This window comes from Anomalospiza imberbis, chromosome 2 (assembly GCF_031753505.1).
Source record: "Anomalospiza imberbis isolate Cuckoo-Finch-1a 21T00152 chromosome 2, ASM3175350v1, whole genome shotgun sequence".
Lineage (NCBI taxonomy): Eukaryota > Metazoa > Chordata > Aves > Passeriformes > Viduidae > Anomalospiza > Anomalospiza imberbis.
The window spans coordinates 78,567,485-78,591,010 of record NC_089682.1 but is presented as its reverse complement, the minus strand read 5'-3'; the positions used below and the strand labels follow the sequence as shown (position 1 = coordinate 78,591,010).

Below are 23,526 nucleotides of genomic sequence, written 5' to 3'. Positions count from 1 at the left end.
GGAGAAACAAAGGCAACCAAACCACAGCACACTGAAGAGACTAATTTTCCATTTTTAAGAGCTGCTTGCAGTAAAAACTGTTTCCATGTCTATACAATGGAGACAAGGCAGAGGTTATGATTAAGTAAAGAAAACTGCCTTCAGTGTTACAACTTGTATTGTTCTGCCATCATGAAACATGGGCATAAATATGCATACAAATCTTTCATTATCCTGACATTATATTTGCAAACATGTAGCAGTATCCTTGGGTGGGGAAAAGAAAAAATCCAAGAGTCATTTTCCCTACACAGAAAGGGCCTAAAATACATAATTCTATTACATTTACTACAATCTTAATGAGATCCTTTACTAGTTAGATGCAAGAGGAAAGGCAGGCTGTCAAAGTTGGACATTTTATATATTTATTGAAGTTATCACAGCACTGCCTTTGTTTTTCATTACTGCAGGGATCTGAGACCTAAAGGTAGCATCTGAGAAATGCCAGGATAAAGGGCAGCTGTAATGGGGCCATGGTAAGTGACACCAATCTACCACAAGCTTATGGAGAATGTCTTTAGACCTCTTCTTGGCTGTCCCACTGTCCCTGCCCCCTTCCAAAAGGGCCAAAAGATTCACAGAAAACTAAGCACCAAAACTGAACTTCAACAGCCCTGTGATTTACAGTCTTGCACTTGATCCTGGATTTCCTCCTTGGCTTTCCAGTCACATAATTATATGGTATAGATGAAGCTTAGTCAGAAGAACAGAAAGAAGTATAAAGATTAGTAGCGCAGATCAGACTGCACTTCTGAGAAGAAAGAAGGCTCAAGGAGTCGAGGTGGCTGAAAGACACAGAAGCAAAAATATGACCCAGTAAAAACAATAGCAGCAAATCTCAAGACAGGGTAGTAACTTTTATTTTATGAGCTGACATCATTGAAAAAAATGGACTGGTTTTCCAACCCAAGATATACATGAAGACACGATTGTGTGTTTAAAAGCCTACCTATTGTTTTCTGACTGTTGTAAGTCAGCCATATTCACATCCCTGCAAAACACTGTTTCTCTTATAACAGGATCCACTTGCTTCACAGACCAAGGGCAGACAGGCTGTAGGATGCACCTCCATAAATACAAAATATTCTATACAAAGTGAAATTAAAGGGAGGTTTGGATAAAAAGAACATTTAAGTTACTAAACACACTGGTATTCTGAAAAGGACCCCTCTGCGAAAGCACCAAAATGTCTTGGATCCCTCCTGTTAAGGCTGGGGCTGTAGGGATAGGTGATAGGGGAAAAGAAGAGGGAAGCCCTGTTTCTGAAGAATGGTTTGAAAGATTCCTGGAAAATTCAGATTCTCTTTTCTTTGGCTAGCCAGGGACATATTGAACTTCCATCATTATGTGCCTCATGCATGTAAACTGGTATAAAAACACACATGCTTGGCCAACACAAAACTATATTGGAGACAAGAGGCCTCTGTAAGTTTTATAATGGGAGATTCCAACTCTTAAGTTACAAATTTACTTCAATCTCAAATTATCAACAAATTGAAAAATCAGTCTGAGAACAGTCTGCACTACAAACTCATACTATTGCTGCAGCATAGAAAAGTACTTTTTAGAGTGTTAGTTAATACTTCTCTCATAATTAAAGAAGGAAGGCATCAATAATGTGTTAGGGTAATACCAAACCATTTCTACTGAAAAAAACTAAAATTAATCTATGAAGTTAGGCTTCAAACATCTGTAAAACTTGAGCTCAAAATTCCAATTTTAGCCCAAAATGTATTGAATCTTAAAAAAAAAAAAAAAAATTCCTTCATAGATTTGTCTGTCTTCAGAGTTAAACAATTTTTCTGTCTCTTTAAAAAATCCAGACTCTATTACATTGCACTATAGCACCAGGCACCATTCTTCTTCACATGTAGGTAAGAGCGAGTGTAAGCCGATTACACAGCATCACAGCAAAACTGACTAGGAAAGCAACATATCTGTTCCTCCCAGAAATGCCTGAGAGCGCAGACCAGAACCAGATACATCCTATGCAAGTCAGCACCACAGAATTTCAGATGCAACCTACAGATACTACAGCTTCCAAAGAAAATTCTTAATTACCATCTATGCACACTTTTGCAGACCAAGAAAGTTGCCTGAAAACAAGACCTTTTTTGATAGATCACTGGCCTGGAAACAAGCAGTTCCAGACTGCATAGAAGCATGCATGGGGCACCTCGACTACATGAAACTCACTCCAGGCAGGGCCCACAAACCCAACTTTGACAAATACCCATATTCTATTAAACAGCACAAAGCAAGGAGAATGCTCTTGTATCTAAGAGCTTACAGCAGGGAGTGACTATATTCTCAGTAGTTCTCTTTCAAACATGCTGAAAGTACTGCCTAGAAGTTATTTCACACATACAAAAAAATCCTTCCTGTCTGCCAAGTCCTCTGGTCATAACTACTCAACAAAAATAGCCACCTTCTGCCTATTGTCATCTTCAATAATTCTTCAGCTTAGATGGCAAAGATTTGTGCTTCTGAAGCTGCAAATTCAAGTCCTGTTGGCAACTAGCTGTAGCAGTCTAGTTACATACACAGTTGTAACAAAAGAACAAAACCAACCAACAACATTATCACTTTCACTTCTTCAGTCACTCCTGTTTTTTCAAAGCCAAAGCTCGGAAGAGGTTTCTGTCACTATTCAATTCTAAGACAGAGAAGTTTGGAGAGGATTGCCTATGCCCACTGACATGTCATCAGATGTTATATTAATACAACTGGGTAAGAAGAACCAATTCTATGTAATTCTATGACTTAAATCTATCATGGCTCAACGTGCTCAAATCGTTGAAAGGAAAGGATCTTGAGAAGTAATACTCCGAGAAGGTAAGAAGATAAGCATCATTACCAACATCATGCTGGGTAATCCCTCTTTTAAATTTAGCATTTGTATAAGTACAGATCTCACAAATGAAGTCTCACGTAACCCAATTGTAATAAACTGGTTTAAATGCTATTCTACACCCAGCTGACATCAGGAAGGGCTGTGCACAGAAGGACTTGAAAATGAGAAGCTATACTGCAAGCACAACACTCCAAAACTAATTGTGACCTAATGAAGAAGTCAAATTTGATCTTCTGGCAAGCTTGTCACACTTCTTAATTTTACCTGTGATCCTCTACTACAACAACAACAAAAAAACATTCTTTATAAACAGAAGGAAGTTTCAGTCTTTTCATGAAGCTTCCATTTGTTTTGTGTTCTAAGAGACCATCAAGTCCATACAGATGATTTATTAGACTGTTCAAGCTAAGATAAGCATTTAAACTAACTGTGCAACTCAACTCCATGTCCTACAGTACAGCTCTGCACTCCACTATATATTAATTTAACCTCCCCTAATCCAAATGCCTTCAATGCAAGAATTCACATGCAAACCTAATATTCAGTGCTACAAGGTTTTGGGATTATTCTTCTGACTTTTGCCAGGATACAATTCACAACTGAAGAGATCACTCCCAGGGACTTAATCTGTTCTAATTTTTTCCCCTCAGTAACATAAGGTATTAAAAAGCCTTGCTGGATTTACTAACCTCCCATACTATTATACATCACTTAACCAACACACAGAGAGAAAGTAACTCTGAGATGGAAACACAAACCATGGATTAGTGGGGAAAGGTACATAACTCACTGGAGAATCTATCAGAAGAACAGTGATGTATAGTACTGCCTTGGCATGTACCTGTCAGGTATATGGCCTGCTATCAATTAGCTCTAATTAGTTTGTTCAATGTTTCTACTGCCACAGAGTATTTGGTCCAAAAGTATCTGCCCTGGACATGTGCTTATAGCTAAGCATGCAACCCTTCCACACACAGAGATTACTTTCTTAGCAGAAGGAAACCTGAATGCTGAGATAGGATGGAAATACACTGTGACTATAACAGACGGTTCTCAAGCAGCCAGAGGAAATGTTAACTACCCAGGCTTCAACTGTTTGAGACTCAATATTTAACTTATTCCACACCCAAGAAGCTGACTAAATGATTGTTACTCTGTCTGAAGTCAAATAGTCATCGTTGCTTGATATATGGAAAACCAGTTAATTGTGCAGCAATGTATTTGTTTCATTGCTAGCAGTTTCCTCTTTGCTCATGGAGGTCATAATATTGCCTGCGTGTACCACACTGGTGTCCCCCTATGAAAGCTAGAGAACAAGAAATTGTAAGAAGTAACTCCAAGAAAAAACATCTCCACTCAACAGCACACCCAAAGAAGTACAAACAGAGTATTATCTGTGAAAGAAGCATTTAAGAAAGTGACTCTCAGCCCTCATCACACTATTTAACAGCGCTACAAAAGTGCCACATACATACTGGAACGCTTTCCTCATTTCTGTATGACTTTTGTGCATATTAGCTGATAGCATGATAGTATGTAGAATATTGCAATCTGCTACTAACACACACACCATGATCAAAAAACAAAACAAAACAAAAAACAACCCACCTATAGGCAAGCCCCAGACCAACAGATATTACAATGTACTGCTTCAATATCTCCTTCTCCTCAGCTACATCAAAAGTTTGCAGGTCCCCAGCTTAGTTAAAGGCACCCAGTTTAGACTGAAAGCCACCAAATCACTGAACAAACTGAACAACTTGAATTTTTACTTTCAGCCCACATCTTTATTATTCAGATCATATAGACTCACCTTAGTCCATGGATGTGCCTTAATCTGAGGAAATTTGAATTCAGTATAGTTTGGATTCATTTCTCTAATTTGCTCCCTTGTAGGCGTTCCCAGAACCTATACAGGAGAAAGAAAAAGGCAAATTGTTTAGATATGCTTCATATAGAATTAGGACTGAAGTATAACCTATCAGACATTGAGGCAACTGAAGCCCATCTATGTAACTAGTAAGTTAATATAATGTTGAGAGCAAAACAAAACTTTTGCACCCAGGAGAGGGAAGTCCTCTCTCTGAGCACCCTTCTCCAGTCTTTGACCACTGTACAGAGTAAAAAATGTGTTGTACTCTGTGCTGCTGCCACTTGCCCAACCAGTGGGCAACACTAAGAAGAGCCTGGTTGTTTCTTCATTCCCTCACATCACAAGGCTTTTACACACACTGATGAGATCCCCCCACCCCTGGCCAAGCCTTCTCTGCTTCAGGCTGAGCAGTGCCAGCTCTTGCAATCTCTCCTCATAAGACAGATGCTCCAGCACCTTAATCACCTTTGTGGCCCTTGCTCCAACATCAGTGGTCTTGTGGGCAATTTAGTTCATGCTCCAAGCCCAGTGTCAAAAATTTAATTATCTTATAGAGTTTTTCACAAAATTAAAGCATCTCTCTCAAACTTAGTGATATTTTGGTGAGATAGAGAGCTCACTTTCATTAGGTTTATCTAAAACAGTACTACCAAAACACATTCAGGGATTGCAGTTCACTGCATATGGTTTATTAAGGATCAGACAAGTAGCACAAACTGCATTTTACAAGTCACAAACAGCAGTCCTCTGACAAGCTTAAAAGATCAGCCAGTTACTGCTGAGCATCTCCTGCTCTCCCCACAAACATAACCCTGTGGGTTTGGGCGGTGCTTCCTCATCTCAGTATTTCCACATGGAGGACAGACTTAGTTTAAATCTAACTTGGAAGTATCTAAAAGGCATACCAACTGGGGTTTACCTTCACCAAGCTGCATTTCTCACTCCCAGAATTTGCACAATGTTATTTATGGATGCAAATTAGTTGTATGAGAAATAACAAACAATTGCACATCTCTCTGTAGGGGTGGGTACATTTTGAAATGATTTCCGAAATCCCTTGAGGGAATATACCTGACAATATGGCATTAGTGCTTTCTTTTCAGTTAGCACCAAGTGTGAGAGGGTCATTGTCTTCTAGCTATATATGAAAATTGCAAAGTATCTGCAAGAAATCCCATTGTTTTCTGCTTGCTCCCAGTTCTGGGCACCTCTTTGCTCTGCCTAGAGAAGGGGAGATGGCAGAAGGCAGGAGTCGCTCTTCTATGCTAGGCTCAGGCTCACCTATAGGAAACCTGTAGTGGCACTATTTTGGCCCCATGACAAATCCCTCCACACAGCTTAGCGTCATGTTATCACCTCATCTCCTCAGACTGCACTGTCACCACCAGGCAACAAATTACCACAGATGCTGGCACTCTACCTTGTTGGCACTCTACCTTGATAAAGAAATATCGGGTTACAAATTCTGGTATCTGTATACATTTTCATTCTGTTAGAAGAATGGAAATTACAAAAATGCACTCCAGAAAGTCAGGTAAGGAGGTAAAAGAGCAAGGTAACTGCTGTTTGAGCAATTTGTGGAACAGAGAAACTGTCATCAGGTATTATGAACAAAACTTGGTATCTCTTTGCGATTTAAAATAAGAGTTGCACAACACAAAAATATCCTATCCACAAAGCAACCTTTTAAATAAAGAGCAGCAGCAGAGGAAATAAACTCTGCAACTTGTTCAGACAGTTGCTCCTTGGATAACAAATTTGACCAACAAATTGTATAAAATGAACAATAATGTTTTGTAGATCACATCGCCCATGAGGATTTAAAACCCACCTAATTCTAAAAGCCAAGGGTTAGACAGAAATGTCAGCAGATTGTTTTGGGGCGTGTCTGAAAACACTGGTTTTGCTTAGGGGTTAAAAAAGGAGAATGTCTGCAGATTCCATATATTTTGCTCAAGTTTAAAGGAAAAAAGAATTGAAAGGAAAATGTGCCCTTTCCCTGCTGGTTTTCTGTCTGGCACCCACCAGCTACCAGCCCTGCCAGGATGGTGCTGCTCTGAAAGTTCTGATGACCATCATTCTCAAACCTTTCCAGTTCTAAAAGATCAGGGGATTTCACTCCCCTAAATATTATTTTCACCCCAATTCAGGATGAAAGTAATTTTTAAAACCTTGGAAGTTTTTTGATTACTTAAATTAACTTTCTGAAAAATGACAGGCACCTTCTACTGCTCTCTCATGTTTTCTAAAAGCTAAGTTTTCAGGCCTCCCTAGCATAAATAATACTTTTTTAAAAGCATGTTTACCTTCTTTACCCTTTTTCTCCTCAAAAAATTCCTTCAATAGCTTTTCTAAGAAGCAGCAAGTAGATTTATTTTAAATTTAGCCCGAGTATATCAAACTCGCTTGGTTGCCAAGGCTGCTCAGAATAGGAGCCTACACAGTGCAAGTATATTTAAAGACCACCTATAGCATCAGATAACTCAGATTAGATAAGCAAGGGCAATTTCATGGAAGAACCCACAGACAATGTCTATTCATACATTTCACTAAAAGCACAGCTGTAACTCCAGATGATGGGAGAGGGCAACTCCTAAGCTCAAGCACAGGCATCTAAGCAACAGCACTTCAGTTTCACTAATGCTTAGAAAAGACTGTACTGAAGAGGGATCATGGTAGCTGAAAGAAGGAATTGTCTGACCTTTCAGCTACATAGCAGCCTTTGACACATAAAATAATTGTACAAAAGGAAAAGTGTCTACTAGTAGCTACACAGTGTATTTATATTTACTCTGTTCACTCGAGACTGTAAAACCAGATTGCGCTTCCAATTTGTACTGAAAGCAGATTAAAGGAAAAAAAAAACCCAACCACAAAAAAACCAACCAAAAACTGAAAAGAGAAGTAGTTTGGAAGGAAGAACAGAAGTTTTGAAGACTGTGTCAAATTGAAGTTACAAATTAGAACAGTGGGATGAATAAAGTGATAAATTGCACCAGTACTTGAAATATCTTGAAGAGGTCCTGTAGTGGATCTCTCCTCACCCCCCAACATACCAATTCTGTTTGCTACATGATTTGAAATTGTACCTTAGTGATTTACACCGAATTTTCAGTATATTAGGAATACTTTCAAGTTACCTTGGCAACAGCAATCACTTAAGCTGCTGCAAAAATTGGTCAGAATTCTTCTTTTGAGAAAGAAGCATGAATTACTGTGCTCATTTTTGGCAGAATTACTCCATGAAACAGCTGGTTAGCATTCAGATTGAATTTCATGTGTTTTAATTTCTGCCCATTCTTCTTGTCCTGTCATGAGATGCCAAAGAAAAGAGGTTGGCTCTCTCTTTGAACCTTCCCTTCACATACTCTCTACACTGGTAAGATCCCCACTAATCTTGCAAAAGTCAGAGAGCTTTTAAGAAATAGAGGGTCCAATATTGAATTATTCAGGTCAATGCAGATTGGTACATACTATTCTAATTCCTGGGGAATCTTATGGAAAGTGATTTTATCAAGGAAAAAGTTCAATTTTTTCTTTCTATTCAACACTTAAGCAGAACGAGAACGAAAGCAAGTAGTGTAATAATAGAAATGCAGTTGTCTGATGGAATCAACTAGAACTAGAATGAAGACTCAATTTTCAAATGAATGAAGGGGAGGTCAATGTGAGAATATAAAGCATCTTCCTGTTAGTCAAGATGCCAGGTCAACTAGATTTGCTCTTCATTACCAATTGTCATTATCATAATCTCTTAAATAAAAATAAAGAAGCATTATCTACTAAGAGTAACTAAAGAATATACTTGCTGAGAAGTGGACACTGCTGTAATTCTCCTACAACAAAAACTGAACACAACGGGTTTCACAGTATATTCCATCAAGTTTTTTCCTTGACATTAGTCTGTAATGGATGAAGCTCCCCAAAACATTTTTATTCCACAAAAGGGTTCATGAAGGTAGGGTAATGGTATTTATTTCCTGCAGTTAAAGAAAAGCTACGATAAAGACAGGCTCACAAGAATGTCATCCTTACCAAACAGGAAGGGGGGATTTATGAACCTGGAATAAGCCATGAACTTGAATATAGATTTTCAGTTTATGTTCTTACAATCAACTTTTTTAGGAGGAAAAGATGGATTATTCAGCTCCAAAAGACACTTCAGTTATACCTCAGTACCAAGACAGCTGCTGCCCACACCTGCTTCACTATGCAAAACTGCACTGAGTCACTTATGACCAAACCCACACTGTTGCAACAGCAGAGGAAAAGGAAACTGCAAGAGTTTCAACAAATCCCAGTGGAATAAAGGCCCTTTATGACAACCATTGTTACTGCTGAACATTTGCCAAAATGTAAGCAGTTAGAAGCATAGGGACCAAGGTAAGAACCAATGGTTCAGAAGCTCCAGCTGGTAGTAACTGAACTAGAGAGGGGAGAATGTGATAATTTAAATCAGAAACCTCTAGAAAGCCATGGTTGCAGTGGTATAGTGGTCTTCCTTGGGAAAATTGTGCACGTTTATGAGGAAATGTATTCCTAAAAGTCTGATGCTTATGGCTTACCAGATGGCATAATTAAAACTTCTGCAAACATGACTGCACCTCTTCAGAAAGTTGTGAGAGGTGTGCCAATAGTTATTTAAAAAACTCACAGTGTAACATCTCAAGCAGTTAACACAGCTTGAGACAATACTTCAAGAGGTCTGTGGTAGAAAGTAAATTAAACTTACGCACTTTATATACACTTCCTTTCAAAAACACTTTCTTGCCAAACAATAAAAGCCAACTAAATATAGATATTTTTTCTATTCCTAACACGAAAGGAGCTATACATCAGGAATAGGAAGAAACCCATTGTCACTGCTGACATGAATATAATTGCCCATCAATTTTTATACTGCCTGCCTGCAAGCACTGGAAGCAATGAATTAAGTGAGGCACAGGAAGAGCCAAGTTGTGATATGGGGGGACAGCAGGGAAAAAAATGCCAGGAGGCTTCCCTTAGGGTTGAGGACAGAACCCATGCAAAAGCCCATGTCAGATGCAGGCAGGTCGTCAGCACAGGACCACATTCAATACAATAAACACTCTATGGCTTACTCTACCGGAAGACAAGGCTCCTCTCTGCCCATTAACTACGCTGACTGGATTTATTTTATTTCAAAAACTGAGCCCAAAATAGTACCTTGACATTTGAGTATGAGCCATATATTATAATTGCAGTCTATACTTAGCATTAGGCGCAGTAAAACTGTCAAGAGCCCAAAAAGTTACACATGAATAGGATTCCTGATACTATTGAACTTGCTTTTTCATACATTTTTTTCCCCCCTAGTTCCCCCTTACTCAGGGAAGTATGAGAAGAAGATTTTATTATTCCTCTTAAATTACCATGAAATGCCAGTTTTGGTGCAAGGAATAATCACACTGCAGTAGCAACCAAAAAACTCAAAGCAAACACCACCTCCACCCCGTAACCCCCACTTCTTTCCTGCAGTTTTCACAAGTTGGTTGATTCATCTCGTACTCTAAATAGCAGCACACGGAAAAAATATTTCCGGTAAAGAAAACACCAGGCAGATTGGCTGATACTGTCCTCCCCATGTCCCAGGGCTGCTCAGATAATTATTGCTGCTTCGTTCTTTTGACAGATTTTTTTTTTTTTTTCTGCTTTCAAGTGGACTAGGGGGAAGGTACTAAACATAAACTTTGAGAAGATAATTATCTTAGAAACAAACCCATTACCCTTCTGAGATTCACTTCCTGCAAGAGGAATAAAGAGTAACCACTGTCTGCAGGAATTGTACTTGAAGACATTTTAAGTTTGGAAAGCATATGACAGCCAGCCAGATTTACCTTGATGCTTCAGGGATGCTGTAGAGCTTGTGAGGCTGGGAATGCCAACAAACTCCCAAGCTTTCACAGGGAGCACAGCAGTCCTGTAGCCACCATTGCTGCACTGCAAGCTGTGCACAGGAGACTGGAGATTTACAAAGGAGTCTGTCCTGATTGCATCTCAAAGAGAAATCACTCTCGTGGTCTAAGTGCTCCTTCTTTCAAACTGTATTCAGCAGGGTCCTACTTGTACAGTGGATTTTAAATAGTGAAGTGGCAACTGCAACCCTCCTGGGCTGCTGGAAGAATCCATCAGGTACAAGGCTGCATGACTGCTTTGAGGCGTGTTTACTTGCACATAATTTCTTTATGGGATCACTGATGAAATCCACACTACCACCACTGTGACTGTTTCAGAAATTGAGCACATTTCTGAAGGAGATGTCACTTGAAAGCCAGTAGGGGCGTGAATTTTAACGAGTATATTGGGTTACCCACTTGAGATATTCCCAGCAATGAGACAACCTAACATTTGGAATAACAAGCAAAAGCTAAAAATAAAAAGAGTCACCAATCAAGACCAAAAGTTGGAAAAAGCACAGCACATGGTTTCTCTCCTGTAATAGCGTAACTATTCAAGAAGAGTGTACTTGGGTTGAACTATTTCTTCAGATGGAGCTCCAAGAGAGTATTCCCCTATATCAAATACCATTTTGTCAGGGGTAAGTGGTCAAAGTGCTCTCTTTCCCAGTCAGACTGAGAACATATGGAAAGATCATATTTAAAGAAACAGGAACAAGAAAAAATTTAAAAGAGGACTGTCTTTTGATGCAATTGAACATGATGCTGTGTTTCTAGAGTGGCACAGTTTTTCAGAGCCATTTGCAAATACGCAGTAGGTCTGGAAAAACTCTAGGTGCAACTATATGGAGAAGATCTTGCAAGACTGCTTGAAATGAAACTACATGAAGCCTGTTGAAAGTGTCTCAAAGTCTGTCAAAAGCCAAAAATGCTTGTGATGCAGCAAGGGACTGAGGATGTTGAGCATATGGCCTGCAGGAAGGGCAAGCTCTGCCAACTGATATATCACCAGGAACACAGCTAAAGAGGGGATGTCATCAAGAACTGCATGAGAAAGGAGAACTAATTTAATGTGATGGTATTTTGAAATCATTATCCAGTCTAATGCAAAAAACTTCACAGCCAGGTGTAGCATTCACTTGCTGTGTTGTGAAATAAACTGAATAATCATAGCTGAGTAAGCAACTGAAGAGAAAACTGAAAAGTTTATCTTGGCTCAAAAAAAAAAGTCTCAACTGTAACTGTGATTCAATCATCTTGAATTGATAAGAACCAGCAGTAAAGCTTTTAAGCTGACCTCTTCCTCCAGTGGAATCAATCAAACAGAAAGGATGAAAGTCTGATGTATTTCCAAACATGTAGGTAAGTGTTTTCTTACTACAGGCCATTTTTGGGAGTTTAAAATACACCATCTTCCCTGCCCCTAAGTTTCAGACACACAGCTCCAATGAAGCTATCTGAAAAGCAGGACCACAGATAGTCAAACAGCAGATCCCAGGTCCCAGTCTGCAAGCTTCTACCAAGCTCACTGCTATTCTACAACTGTCAGATCCCACAGTTCTGCTCCTCCCACAGCCAGCTAGCATTAAAATAAGTCTGCGTTACAATGAAAGCTTGAAATACTAATTTTCTATGGCAGCAAATGGAAGAGGTGGATGCCATCTGTCAAATTTTTTTTAATGAATCCTACCCTAAAGGAAACTTTATACAACATCACGTTTTACACATTGTGCCAAGATTTTAACATTTCTGGTAAGTTTTATGCTGCAGAATCCTCAACCATACTGAGGCTACGAAACTTAAACTCACTCAAGTGGTTGCTTCTTTTATAACATCCTTTCAAATTTAAGTTGAATTTAAGCATCATTCTGGAAGTGCATAAGAGCAGAATGTTTCATCTCTTTGCAGAGTTAAACAAATCTGCTTAATTCGATTATTCTTTTTAAAGGATACACAGTAGACGGGACAGATCTCTCCCAATAGTGGGCAGAATGGAAAAAAAATTGACCTCACTTTCTACTTCTTCCCCATTTTCAAAAGATGAGGAAAAATTTGAGGTAAACACACTTTTCCCCTCTACTCCCACCCTGAGAAATACTTTTAAGTGGATACAGCGTTACAAGGGAAGCACCTTGTTATTCCGTTCCTAGACAATTTCTTATGGCTGTTGATCCTGAACACAATATTCAATTGTAACTTTTCTCTGCATTCCCACCTTCACCTTCTGTTAAGGCTTTTCTGAATAGTTTTTACAAAACTTCACAACAGAAGATTAGGGAGACAAGGACACTGAAAAGCAACCTATTTCTCCAGTTTGCACTCGGCTTCTCTTCCAGCCTTGCCTTCAGAATACATGCTGCATCAGTAACAAATACTGCCAGAAGAACACAGTACCCACCCATTTAGGCTCAGGTTTTACATTACACTTTCTTCAAGTTTCAGTGATCATCCTTTTTTTGTGATTACTGCTGTAAGATTTACAGTATTTTTTCACCAGACTTTCCTAAAACATACCGTCTCAGTACATTTTATTTCACTTCACTTCTGTGTGTAGTGGACTACATAGGTGACAGAAGATGAGAAAACCCCAGCACAACACAAGTGTGGAATGACCATTAAATATCCCCTTTTCTATATTTAAAGAAATTAGTCAGAGGTTTGTTTCTGTGAGGGTGAATACAATGTCAACCTGTAATTTACTGAAATACCTTTACACTGGGTACTCCTTCAGTTGCCTTGAGAAATAACATCAGTTTGCCAGTACTATATATCGTCACTACCATGAGCTAGTCAAGAAAAGCTACCACCACAGATGGGACAAAGGCTATCAGCAATTTTACTGAACTACTCCTCTGCTTCAAAATATGACTGAAGTGTAAACAGATAAATGCCACAATTACAACTGGAGAACATATGTGCTGTGAAATTACTGTGCTCATGGATGTTTTCTTCAGTAGTGCAGAACTGATATTAAGAGCTTCTTAGCAAACTTTCAACCAAACCACAAATTTCTGCTTGCCAAGCACGTCAATAATAAGAGACCATCGATCTCCTCATTATTTTACTTTCACATTGTGAAACCAAAGCAATGGTAGGGCAGAGCACTACGGTTTTGCCAGTAAGGTCTCTCTACACTCAAGATTCCTGATCAAGCCATGGACAGTCACGATGAGATAAAGTTCTACTTACAAAAAATCAGGTGGAGGTTGGGCTCCTCTTGTGGACAATAAGTGAAAGGACCAGAGGACACAGTCTTAAGCTGCACCAGGGAAAGTTTAGGCTGGACCGTAGAAGGCATTTCTTCACAGAAAGGGTGATTAGATATTGGAATGGACTGCCCAGGGAGATAGTGAAGTCACTGTCCCTGGAGGGGTTTAAGGAAAGACTAGATGTGTCCTTTAGTGCCATGGTCTAGTTGACATGGCAGTGTTGGGTCATTGGTTGAACTTGATCTCTGAGGACTTTTTCAATCTTGCTGATTCTTTGATTAGCTTTAGTTTTTCAGGATTTTAGACATTCATTAACAAACAAACAAGGACTTTTCAGAAAAGTCCAAAGCCAAACATCACACGTTATCACAAACTCCTGAGGAGGTCTGGTCATCTGACGTGGACGCCTTCACATGTCACAAAAGCAGTGTAGCAAAAAGCAGCACACCACTCCAAGACACTTCTCAAAAGTTAAAAATATTGTCACTTGTATGATCATCAGCCCTACATCTGAAAGCAACTCTAGTTTTTCTTTAGTGTTTCCTCAGCAAACTGACCAAACTTGGATAAACTGAGTTTGAAATACACTGGGCAGAAATGCAGTAAGAATACATCAAGAAAATCATAGGAGAAGTATGTGCAAGGCATGGAGTCTCCAGAGGAAAGCTGCTGACTGGAGGATGTTCAGCAGGACAGACAGAAACTCACTGTAACAGAAGCCAGGTTTACGTGGTCAAAACTTGGAAGAGATGGGGTGACAGTCTAGAAATGTCACAGCACACCCCTGACAGCCCATGTCCTTCAGGCTGGAGAATGACCAGTCAGTGTTGGTTCACTCTCTTAGGACAGGGACAAAGACAGTGGTAGCTCTCCTAGTCAATGACACAGACAAGTAGGGAGTTCTCCTTTTTCACTCACAAATTTGGGTTTTGAGGGGCTTTTCACATGCATGCCACACAAATATTTATGCATCAAGGAAGTGGCAAAATCAAGGAGGAAATTCTCTTAATACAGTCCCCTCATGGTGATGAAATCAATAAAGCTGAACAGTATGTGTACACATCTTATCTTCTCTAATAATGCCATCTAATTATGTTCATAGTATAGATTCAGAGGAAATTTATACTTCTCTCTCTGGAAATCTTGTTTCCTTCACTGCAGAAGTTGAAAAAGATAGAGTAGACCAGGGTGCTGGGAAGTCAGACACCAATCCATGAACTATTCTTCCATGCCTCCAATATGAGAACCATAGAATATTCACAGCTTTCCAAATGAAATCAGTCAGGATGTATTTGGACATAAGTGATATGTAAATGTTACATATTTTGACACATTAGTCATTTTACCTTGAAAAACAAGACTCTTCAGGTGGAAGGTACCTTTGCTCTACATGTCCTGATTCTCTATCTGCAAAAACAAGTGCCCTTTCTCACCCTTCATTTTAAAAGAGCTAGGAGGAAGAGCTAGGAGGAAGGAAGAAGAGAAGGCAACTACTTATGTGAAGAATCTGGCATAAGGAATTTAACAACACTGTTTCCAAAGCCAAATACTAATTGTGTGCAACAAAGGAAAAAGAGACAGACTCCTAAAGAATGAAAATCATACATTAATAAATACTGGAAGCACACTGGAAGTGCAGTCCTTTATGAGGGAAAAAGCCCCAATATATCATTATGCATAACTGCAAGAAGAGAAAGTAAAGATCATCAGGTTCTCAAAATAGCAGGAGAAGTGTTTTCAAACACTGTTTATATGCAAAGCCCTGTACAATTGTGTCAGAAGAGATGTATATTCACCAGTTTATAACAGTGTATGTTTTCATATTGATTCCCAAGGAATAATGCAGTCAAAACAACATTTAACATTCCATACCTTGATTATTTCCACCAACTGATCCACACCACTGTCACCTGGAAAGATCGGTTGTCCTAGTAACAGTTCAGCCAATACACAGCCTGCTGACCACACATCTAAAAAGGGAAAGGTGGAGGACAGGGAAAGGTATCAGTAAATATACATATTAAGCCATTCATAAAAAACCCAGCCATTTTAAGCTACTTACTTTATCCTTTGCCATGTTTGATAATGTGTGCAACACAGCTAAAAATAAAAAACATTCCTATCCTAATGTTACCAGGTACCTGGTATAAAACAACAGTGTGCAGACAGTCTTAGAAGTCAAACTGTGAGATAACGACAACTGGAAAATCATGTTAAATGCCGTAATGTATTGACATTAAAACTTACACGTGCAGGGAGAAGACCATAAAATGCTTGCCATTTGTAAATCGAGAATTTCCCCAAACCCTGTGTTGGTTTAAATCACACTGATCATGAACTATGCATAGGTATCATCCAACACAACGGCTGATGTTTTTACTGTTTCCAAGTGTTGAACAGACTCAGTTTTTCACACATATATTGAAAGCATACATGCACTGACAGATGAACCAGTACTGCAAGTATTACTGGTATCCTGAAGTACATGATGATTAAGGGATCTGGGAGGCAGCCTCTCTAACCAGTCACTTTAAGATCTAATCTTTATCCCAATTCCATGTGCCAACTTGGATGAGTAACAGAACTGCAAGTCACAGATCACATGTCAATAGCATCTGTAGAAGAAGCCTTTAACTAATTTTTGTATGTATACCAAAAGCCTCAAGTAGTCCTTAGGAGCTATTCCTCCCACATAAGGAAATTTTTCACAATCTATTGCAGGTATATCTTCTTAAATGATTAGGTAATTCAGTATTACAGAAGCAACTTAGCAATGTATTTGAGTGTACTACAGAATATAGCATTTGATTTTTGGAATGTAATAAGCTAAAAAGAAAGATCTAGCAAAGCAAATGCAATAAACACTGTTTAACAGTGTTTGTGAGAATCTAATGTAATTGCACAGCAAATAAATGGGATTTTAAGCTGCTCAACACAGTAGAATTATTGTACTTGGATGAAGAAAACTGCTTCTCCCCCAAAATAGGCTGACTATAAGGTTTTCTAGAAAATCATCAATTGTTGATGAATACCTGAAACTTTACACTAAAATCCAATCTCAAACAAGCAATCAGCAACATAAGATCTGTAAAGCCTATAATATAAAGAAACACCCCAAAAGGGAAAACCAGTCCCCTTCCACCCTTATTTCTTTAAACTCTGACCTACTTTTATGAGCTAGCCTTGTCCCCTAGGAGACTTTATCTCCTGAGGCCTGTTCCACCTGAGATAATCTACACTATGACAGAAATCCTTATTCTCTCATCTATTTAAACTGTGTCCCATCCCTGGAAGTGTTTGAGGCCGGCCTGGATGGAGCTCTGAGCAACCTGGTCTAGTGGAAGGTGCCCCTGCCCATGGCAAGGGGTTGGAATGAGGTGATCTCTAAGGTCTGTTCCAACCTGAGCCATTCTATGACTCCACGGTTCTGAGAAGCAGGATATACACAACCCTGCCAATTATGGCTAAAGGTCTGAGTAAGGAAAACACCTCTGACAGTTCTCCAAGCCATCTATTATCACTTTGTCACAACCACTACAGAATGGTGCAAAATAAAATCAAATAAAGCTTTCAGGAGTTTAAGATTTATATCAAAATAATCAGCAAGTTAAAACACAGTTTTCCTTCCCCCATTTCTAAAGGAAAGAGTGAGAATGCTATGCAAAAATACTTCCCCCTCCTCAAGAATATGGTTCAATTGGAACATACAGTAGACTAACACCACTGTCATCACTTCAGCTTTTGAAATCATTCACTTCCAAATCAAATGGATGCACTTTTACCTAATGTATGGGTACAAACATTCCATCAGTGTTTATCCTAAAAAGTAACTGCTTACAACATAAACAGTACCAGAAATAATTTGAAGTTTGAATCTTGAATTTTAACAGGCAAACATACAAGATGATGCTTTTTAATCTTTTAGCCATATTTAATAAAAGCTGATATGGCCACTGAGGTGCTAAGATCTCTTTTGGACAACAAACTAAGAAGGAATCATGTAAAGAATGTTTAATTGCATCTAACTGCTAATCTATGTCTCTCTCTGATAGCTCCTGCTGTTGTACCAACACATCCAGCAAAACCATGATGCAAAGCATAACTTTTTGTGTCTCCCATGCGTATTAGGTTTAGAGGAATTACACAGTTCAACAGACAGCACAGATTTCTTCAGAAGTATTGAAGAGATAGATTATATGTACTAAGCAGTCAGAGCACAGTAACTTAAGTATATTTAAAGATACCCTTAAAGGGTTTTAAATAAGCCAAGTCCTTTAGACTGTCCTTTACAAAACAAGTAGTTACACCAAATCTGTAATCATTATTTACAACTCAAATCCTTATTTTGCACTGAAAATGCTATATATGGGAAGGAAAAATATTTGACAGACTATATACAAACACAAAGCTGACAGGAGAGTAAGTCTTCAATCACAATTCACTTCCTTTTAAGATTTTGAAACTTTCAGATTAGACTGTGGCTTTTTTAAACTGTTTTAAATAACCTTCTAGTCTGACTGCTCCATTAAGTTGGCTTTGAGCTGTTTTTGCTTTTCCTAGTTTCCCTAAATGCTTTTGCACTCCACCAGCCTATTTCAGACAAGTCTGTAGGGAAGAAGTCTCAAACCCAATACAGAAATTTTATAAAAACAGTGGGGAGCATCTGTTTTGCTGTCAAGGTGAGGAGAGTTCAGTCTCTGGGGGAAGTGCTGGGCTTCCCCAGTCCTGCCAAAATGCAACTGCAAACAAGTCAAACAATGTGCAGGTCCTTGTTCAAGAAGGCCAAGCACGAACAGCAGAGGGCACATGAGAAAGCTGAGGGCATCTAATGGGAACAGAGGGGAAAAAAGCAACGATGTAGGTCATGAGGAAATAGGTGGCAATGGCTGAGGAATACTTGCTGCATTCATGCTGGGTTTAATCCCTCATACAACAAAATCCATCAGAAACCTATTGCTCCTTATGCAGTGAAATCTTCTAAACTAGGCAATTTAATGTCTTGTTAAAAGTCCATTTGCTCTTCCTTTATTTTACTTGCTAACACTTCAAATACACAGTGAAGTAAAACACAGGCATTTCAAAATCCCCATCTTCTTCCAGGCATGTAATTTCACCAACTTCCAAATTAGGACTTGGGCAATGTTCCCTGGACAAGGAAGTGAACAAATCCTTGAAGCATCCTCAGTAAAATCCAGAGAGTAGAAGCTAACTTGAGCAGCCCCGATGAGTGACAGAAATAAAACACAATATACATAGGTATTTATACAACTCTTGATAAGCAATGTACAATAAGGAATAAACTAAGAAATTTCATCACTGCTGTAACTTGATGGAATTTATGCCATTGGCTAAAATTCGGTTCCAGGACAGTTTGCTCTTTTTTTCCTCACACCCTTTATATCTTGCATTTTAAAATTAATCTACATCAGGATGATAAGATTTTTCCTCAAGCCTGAGGTAAACAAGTACTAATTTCTGTATTTAAAGACATGTTTCTAAAAGGAAGTGATCAGCTTATGGTAGTTCCTTCCCAGAGATTTTTCTGTCTCAGTACAGTCAGAGCTAACTGCTACAGATTAATATGTGCTGTAACTACCTGCTCCCAGAAGAGAACAAGCATTTTCTGAATTATTTCTTTTCAGTATGTGCAAGTTAATGAAAGCAAACTAGGACTCTCGTTCACATGCTTTAAATTTGCTAATAAACAAGGTAAGAGTGAATCTTAAAAGAAAATACGTCAACAAATATGTTCCTTATGCCAAACTAGCTGGGACAATGTGAACTTTTAGGAGAAAATACTGAAAACTATGAATTTTAAGAAAGCAGGCAAGAGTACTTTCTTCATACCTTCCGTGAAATGTAGTCTAAACAATACAGAGAATAAATACAACTGCCAGGCAACAGCAACCTTCTTAATAAGCTTATTTCAGATGGTTTTCACACATTACAATGGTAGCTAATGCCATATCTTTTCTAGACTAAAGAACACTTAGACAAATACCATTATCACCTAACCTACCCCCATTAATTTAAACACACAAAAATTCATATAGGATCTTGTACTACATAACTTTTCTTAAAGTAAGTTTCTACTACTTTACTGATCTTCAGAGCTGTTAGATGGACATTGTCTAATAATATAATCTTCATTATGCCCTTGCTTTTGAATGCATTCTAGCGTTACAGAAGGTAAGAAAACAAGTATTTCTCTTTAAATCAGGAAGAGGCATCTGGGAGGGCCACTGCAAAATACACTCCTTAGCTTTAATTCTATAAGTGTGCAATGGCCATTTTGAGTTGGAAATTAATACCCTGTCCACAAATTTCACTTTTTCTGATCTCAAAATCTGCATTTCCAAGCTGAAAAGCTGGCTCTCTTCTTCACAGCACAAGAACCATTCATTGTATTACACTCTAGCTCCTCTAAATCATTATTTGGAGGAGGAAGGGGAAAAAAAAAAAGGTTTCTCTCATCCACTTAGTACAAATTAAGAACTCCCATTTATCTGATGTTTTATGGGGCGTATTTACCTCCTACTTTTTTTCATTACCCTCATCTATTCATCTCTGCCTCACTATCCCTTCATTTTGATGGACTTCCTCCATCTTGGAGGTGACTCAAAGTTGCTGCTTTGGAAACTGTGGAAACAAACCAAGAGTCAGAAAAGTGGCCCTGGGAAGTCATAAAATCAACAGCTTCTAGTTGCCAAATGCCAGACCCAAAGTGCTTTTCGCTGCTGCTTGTTTGAAACAGTATTTGGGAGCAAAATTCAGGATTACAGGCAGGCGTGCTATGTTGGTGGAAGTTGCACATATCAAGCTACCACAGACCCACGGATTGAGGAGAAAGAGTAAGGCTGAAACATGAAACTGCTTGAAAAGACATGCTTGTTCCAGTATCTGGAGCAAAAGCTAAGCACAGGTATATCTATTCTTTTGCAATGAAGAGATGAAACTACAGTGACAGGTGGTAGAGTAGTTCAGTAAATTAACACACCTGCTTACTTTCAGCACTGGAAATTGCCATCTGAGAAAGAAGCAAATTCTTCTGAGTGCTTGGCAACAGTTCAGGGACACCCCTTGTGGTGGTTCTTCCCCAAGAAACTCTGAGACAGGCCAACTGCAGATACCTACTGAAGAGCTTCTGCTCCAGACTGCTGAGGTGAAACACTCACGCTTGCGAGCAAAGTGAATGAACAACTTCACAATACTTATTTTCAGACACCCCAAGAGAAGCCAGCAATGGTCATGCAGATCAATCTTTCCCTGCCAGTGGCTAGAAATGTTCCCTCTGGAACGCTCCCAACTCCTGCCAGCGCAGCGGTGGAGCCAACTGAGGCCAGCAGCCCCTCGTTGTGCAGAAGCACCACCAGGATGTGGCGAGCCCTCCCCTGCCCTGCCACCTCACCTAGGGAAAAAACACATGAGACTGAGGCAAAGCTCAGCTACACAGCTTCTTTCCATACAAAAGGAGCTCGAGGCAACAGAAACATCCGCACTCACCCCTACCCAATCCTTGTCCCAGGATAATGTAGGGGAACGCGTGCCACCATCCCACGGTTTTTCAGCACCAGCATCACCCATGTGACCAGCACAGCCAGAACCATGCCATCAACACACTCTGGGATGCTATAACACACACAGACTGGCAAGGAAGAAGCCTCAGCCAAAACACTGTCAAGGCATAGCTGAAGGGCTTGGTTTGGGAAAAAACCAACAAACCAGCCCCCCACTTCCCTCTCCCCCCCTCAAAAAACCCTAAACAACCAACAATAGTAACAAAGTCCTGCAAATCAGCTGTGGGAAGTAAACTTTGTCCATTCCAAGCAAGCTTTAGGGACACAAACAAACACACACACTTGCAGAATTCATAGTCAAAGGTGCACAAAGGCCCAATCTGTACAAGCTATGAAGGCACCCAATTGACATGAATATTTGTGCCTGACCACAGAAAAATCCTGTAAAGTTGTAAGGCAGACACATAACAGAGCTATTATAGGTAGGGATTTGTAGCTATTTGGCAACAGTGACTATTTAAGAACTCGAATAGGTCATTTCCCAGGTCATTATTTTAAAAATAGAGTCCCAGGTCTGCTGGAGGCACTAACTGCAGCAAATGTGATTTGATGCTACTCTTACTATGGTATATATTTAAATGCAGCACTAATGTGGTACTTTACAGAAGTGTAACAAACATCACATCCCTGGCTCAGTTTTTTTTTGAAGGGACCTCTAAGGTTAGAATTGAAGTCATGCACTTCAATGAAACATTCAAGATCCTGGAGGTTAAATGCCAGTTTACAGCGTGTTGTGACATCCAGGATGAAAAGACACATCCTGAAATGAACTGCTACACTGAAGAGCAAGTGATGCCATGAGGACAAATTCATGAGTTTAAAGACAACCCGGATGGAGCCAGACAGCCTAATGCAACACCTGGTTACAATGCTAAAGAAGGTGACTAACAACTGACATCGTCATCATGCAGTTGGCTGTGCCGTAAAGTATTGGGCCACCAGTGTCACTGCCTAGTCTTAAAAATTACTTCTTGCTCAGAAATACTTCCGGACATTATCCTATTGCAGCACACTGCAGTCATAAGCCCTGCAGTAACATTAACAAACAACAAAATCTTTCACAAAAACAGCTGGAAGCCTTGCAGATAATGTAGGGAAATTTCTACTTGGAACACTTTTTGCCTTTGTATTCTTCATTGATTTTACTTTTACCATAGTTTTACTAGAGGATGTTTAACTGGGGGAATAAAGATCCCTGCCTTACATGTAAAGCTCACTTTTTGTTACCACACACACATAAGTGATTCTTACAGAGTGATAAAGACTACAGTGAAAAAGGTTGTTATGCTAACAACTCACAATAAAAATAAGAACTAAAAAAACCAAGCATGCCAACATATAAGTGTAAAAGGCAGCATTACAATACTGAAGCATTTCACAGTTCCTTATACTCTGAGCTACGGATAAAGCACTAATAATTACATGCTCTTTTCCTTCTTTTAATAAAACCCTCTATGCTTGTTGATTGGTTTTCCAACAAGCTGGATGAATTTGGATGAACAATCCCACGTGAAATAAGGAAGAGTTCTCACTATGCACCATTGTTGCCTACCAGCAAGAACTAAAATTAACCCTTAGAATTTCTAGCATATTGCAGAACACTGGGAAACTGTAGAGATTGCAAAAGCATTTCATTCCTGCTCATCTCCCACATACAAAAACTGCTGAGAAAGAAGTGGAAGGTGGATAGGATAGGAAGGAACGAAGGAGTATTCACTTAATTTTCAAGCAATTCAGTACAAATTTCAAAGAAAGACTTGGAGGGACAAGGTGGGGTTTTTTGGCACAAGAAAGAACAATGACTGAAATTCAAGATATTTTTGGAAGCAAGTTAAAAATTGCACTTTAGAATGGAATTTTTATTAGAACCATTTTAGAGACCAGCAGGTAAAACTACAAAAATGGACAGCACAACTTGAAAAAGGGTCCGGAGTTGGAGCAAGAGACATTTCATAGGCCAATCTACAAAGCAGTCTTTCCTGCTGACACATAAAATACACATTTTATGCAGTTATCCTCTGAAACAAGAGGTCTCAGTGCACTCTGATAATGCAGC

General features: G+C 39.2%; 1 protein-coding gene across 3 annotated transcripts in view; it reads right to left on the bottom strand.

Moving 5' to 3' along the window:
• Positions 1-23,526, bottom strand: part of GSK3B (glycogen synthase kinase 3 beta) — a 143,839-nt gene that overhangs the window by 22,893 nt on the left and 97,420 nt on the right. For all 3 annotated transcript variants that reach the window (XR_010996445.1, XM_068181957.1, XM_068181958.1), the window contains exons 7-8: positions 15,766-15,863; positions 4,707-4,802 (exon numbers count right to left, since the gene is read on the bottom strand). Coding sequence is in view for 2 of the 3 variants with exons in the window: in XM_068181957.1 (XP_068038058.1) it covers positions 4,707-4,802; positions 15,766-15,863 (194 nt within the window). In the remaining variant the exon portion in view is untranslated. The remainder of the gene's footprint in view (positions 1-4,706; positions 4,803-15,765; positions 15,864-23,526) is intronic.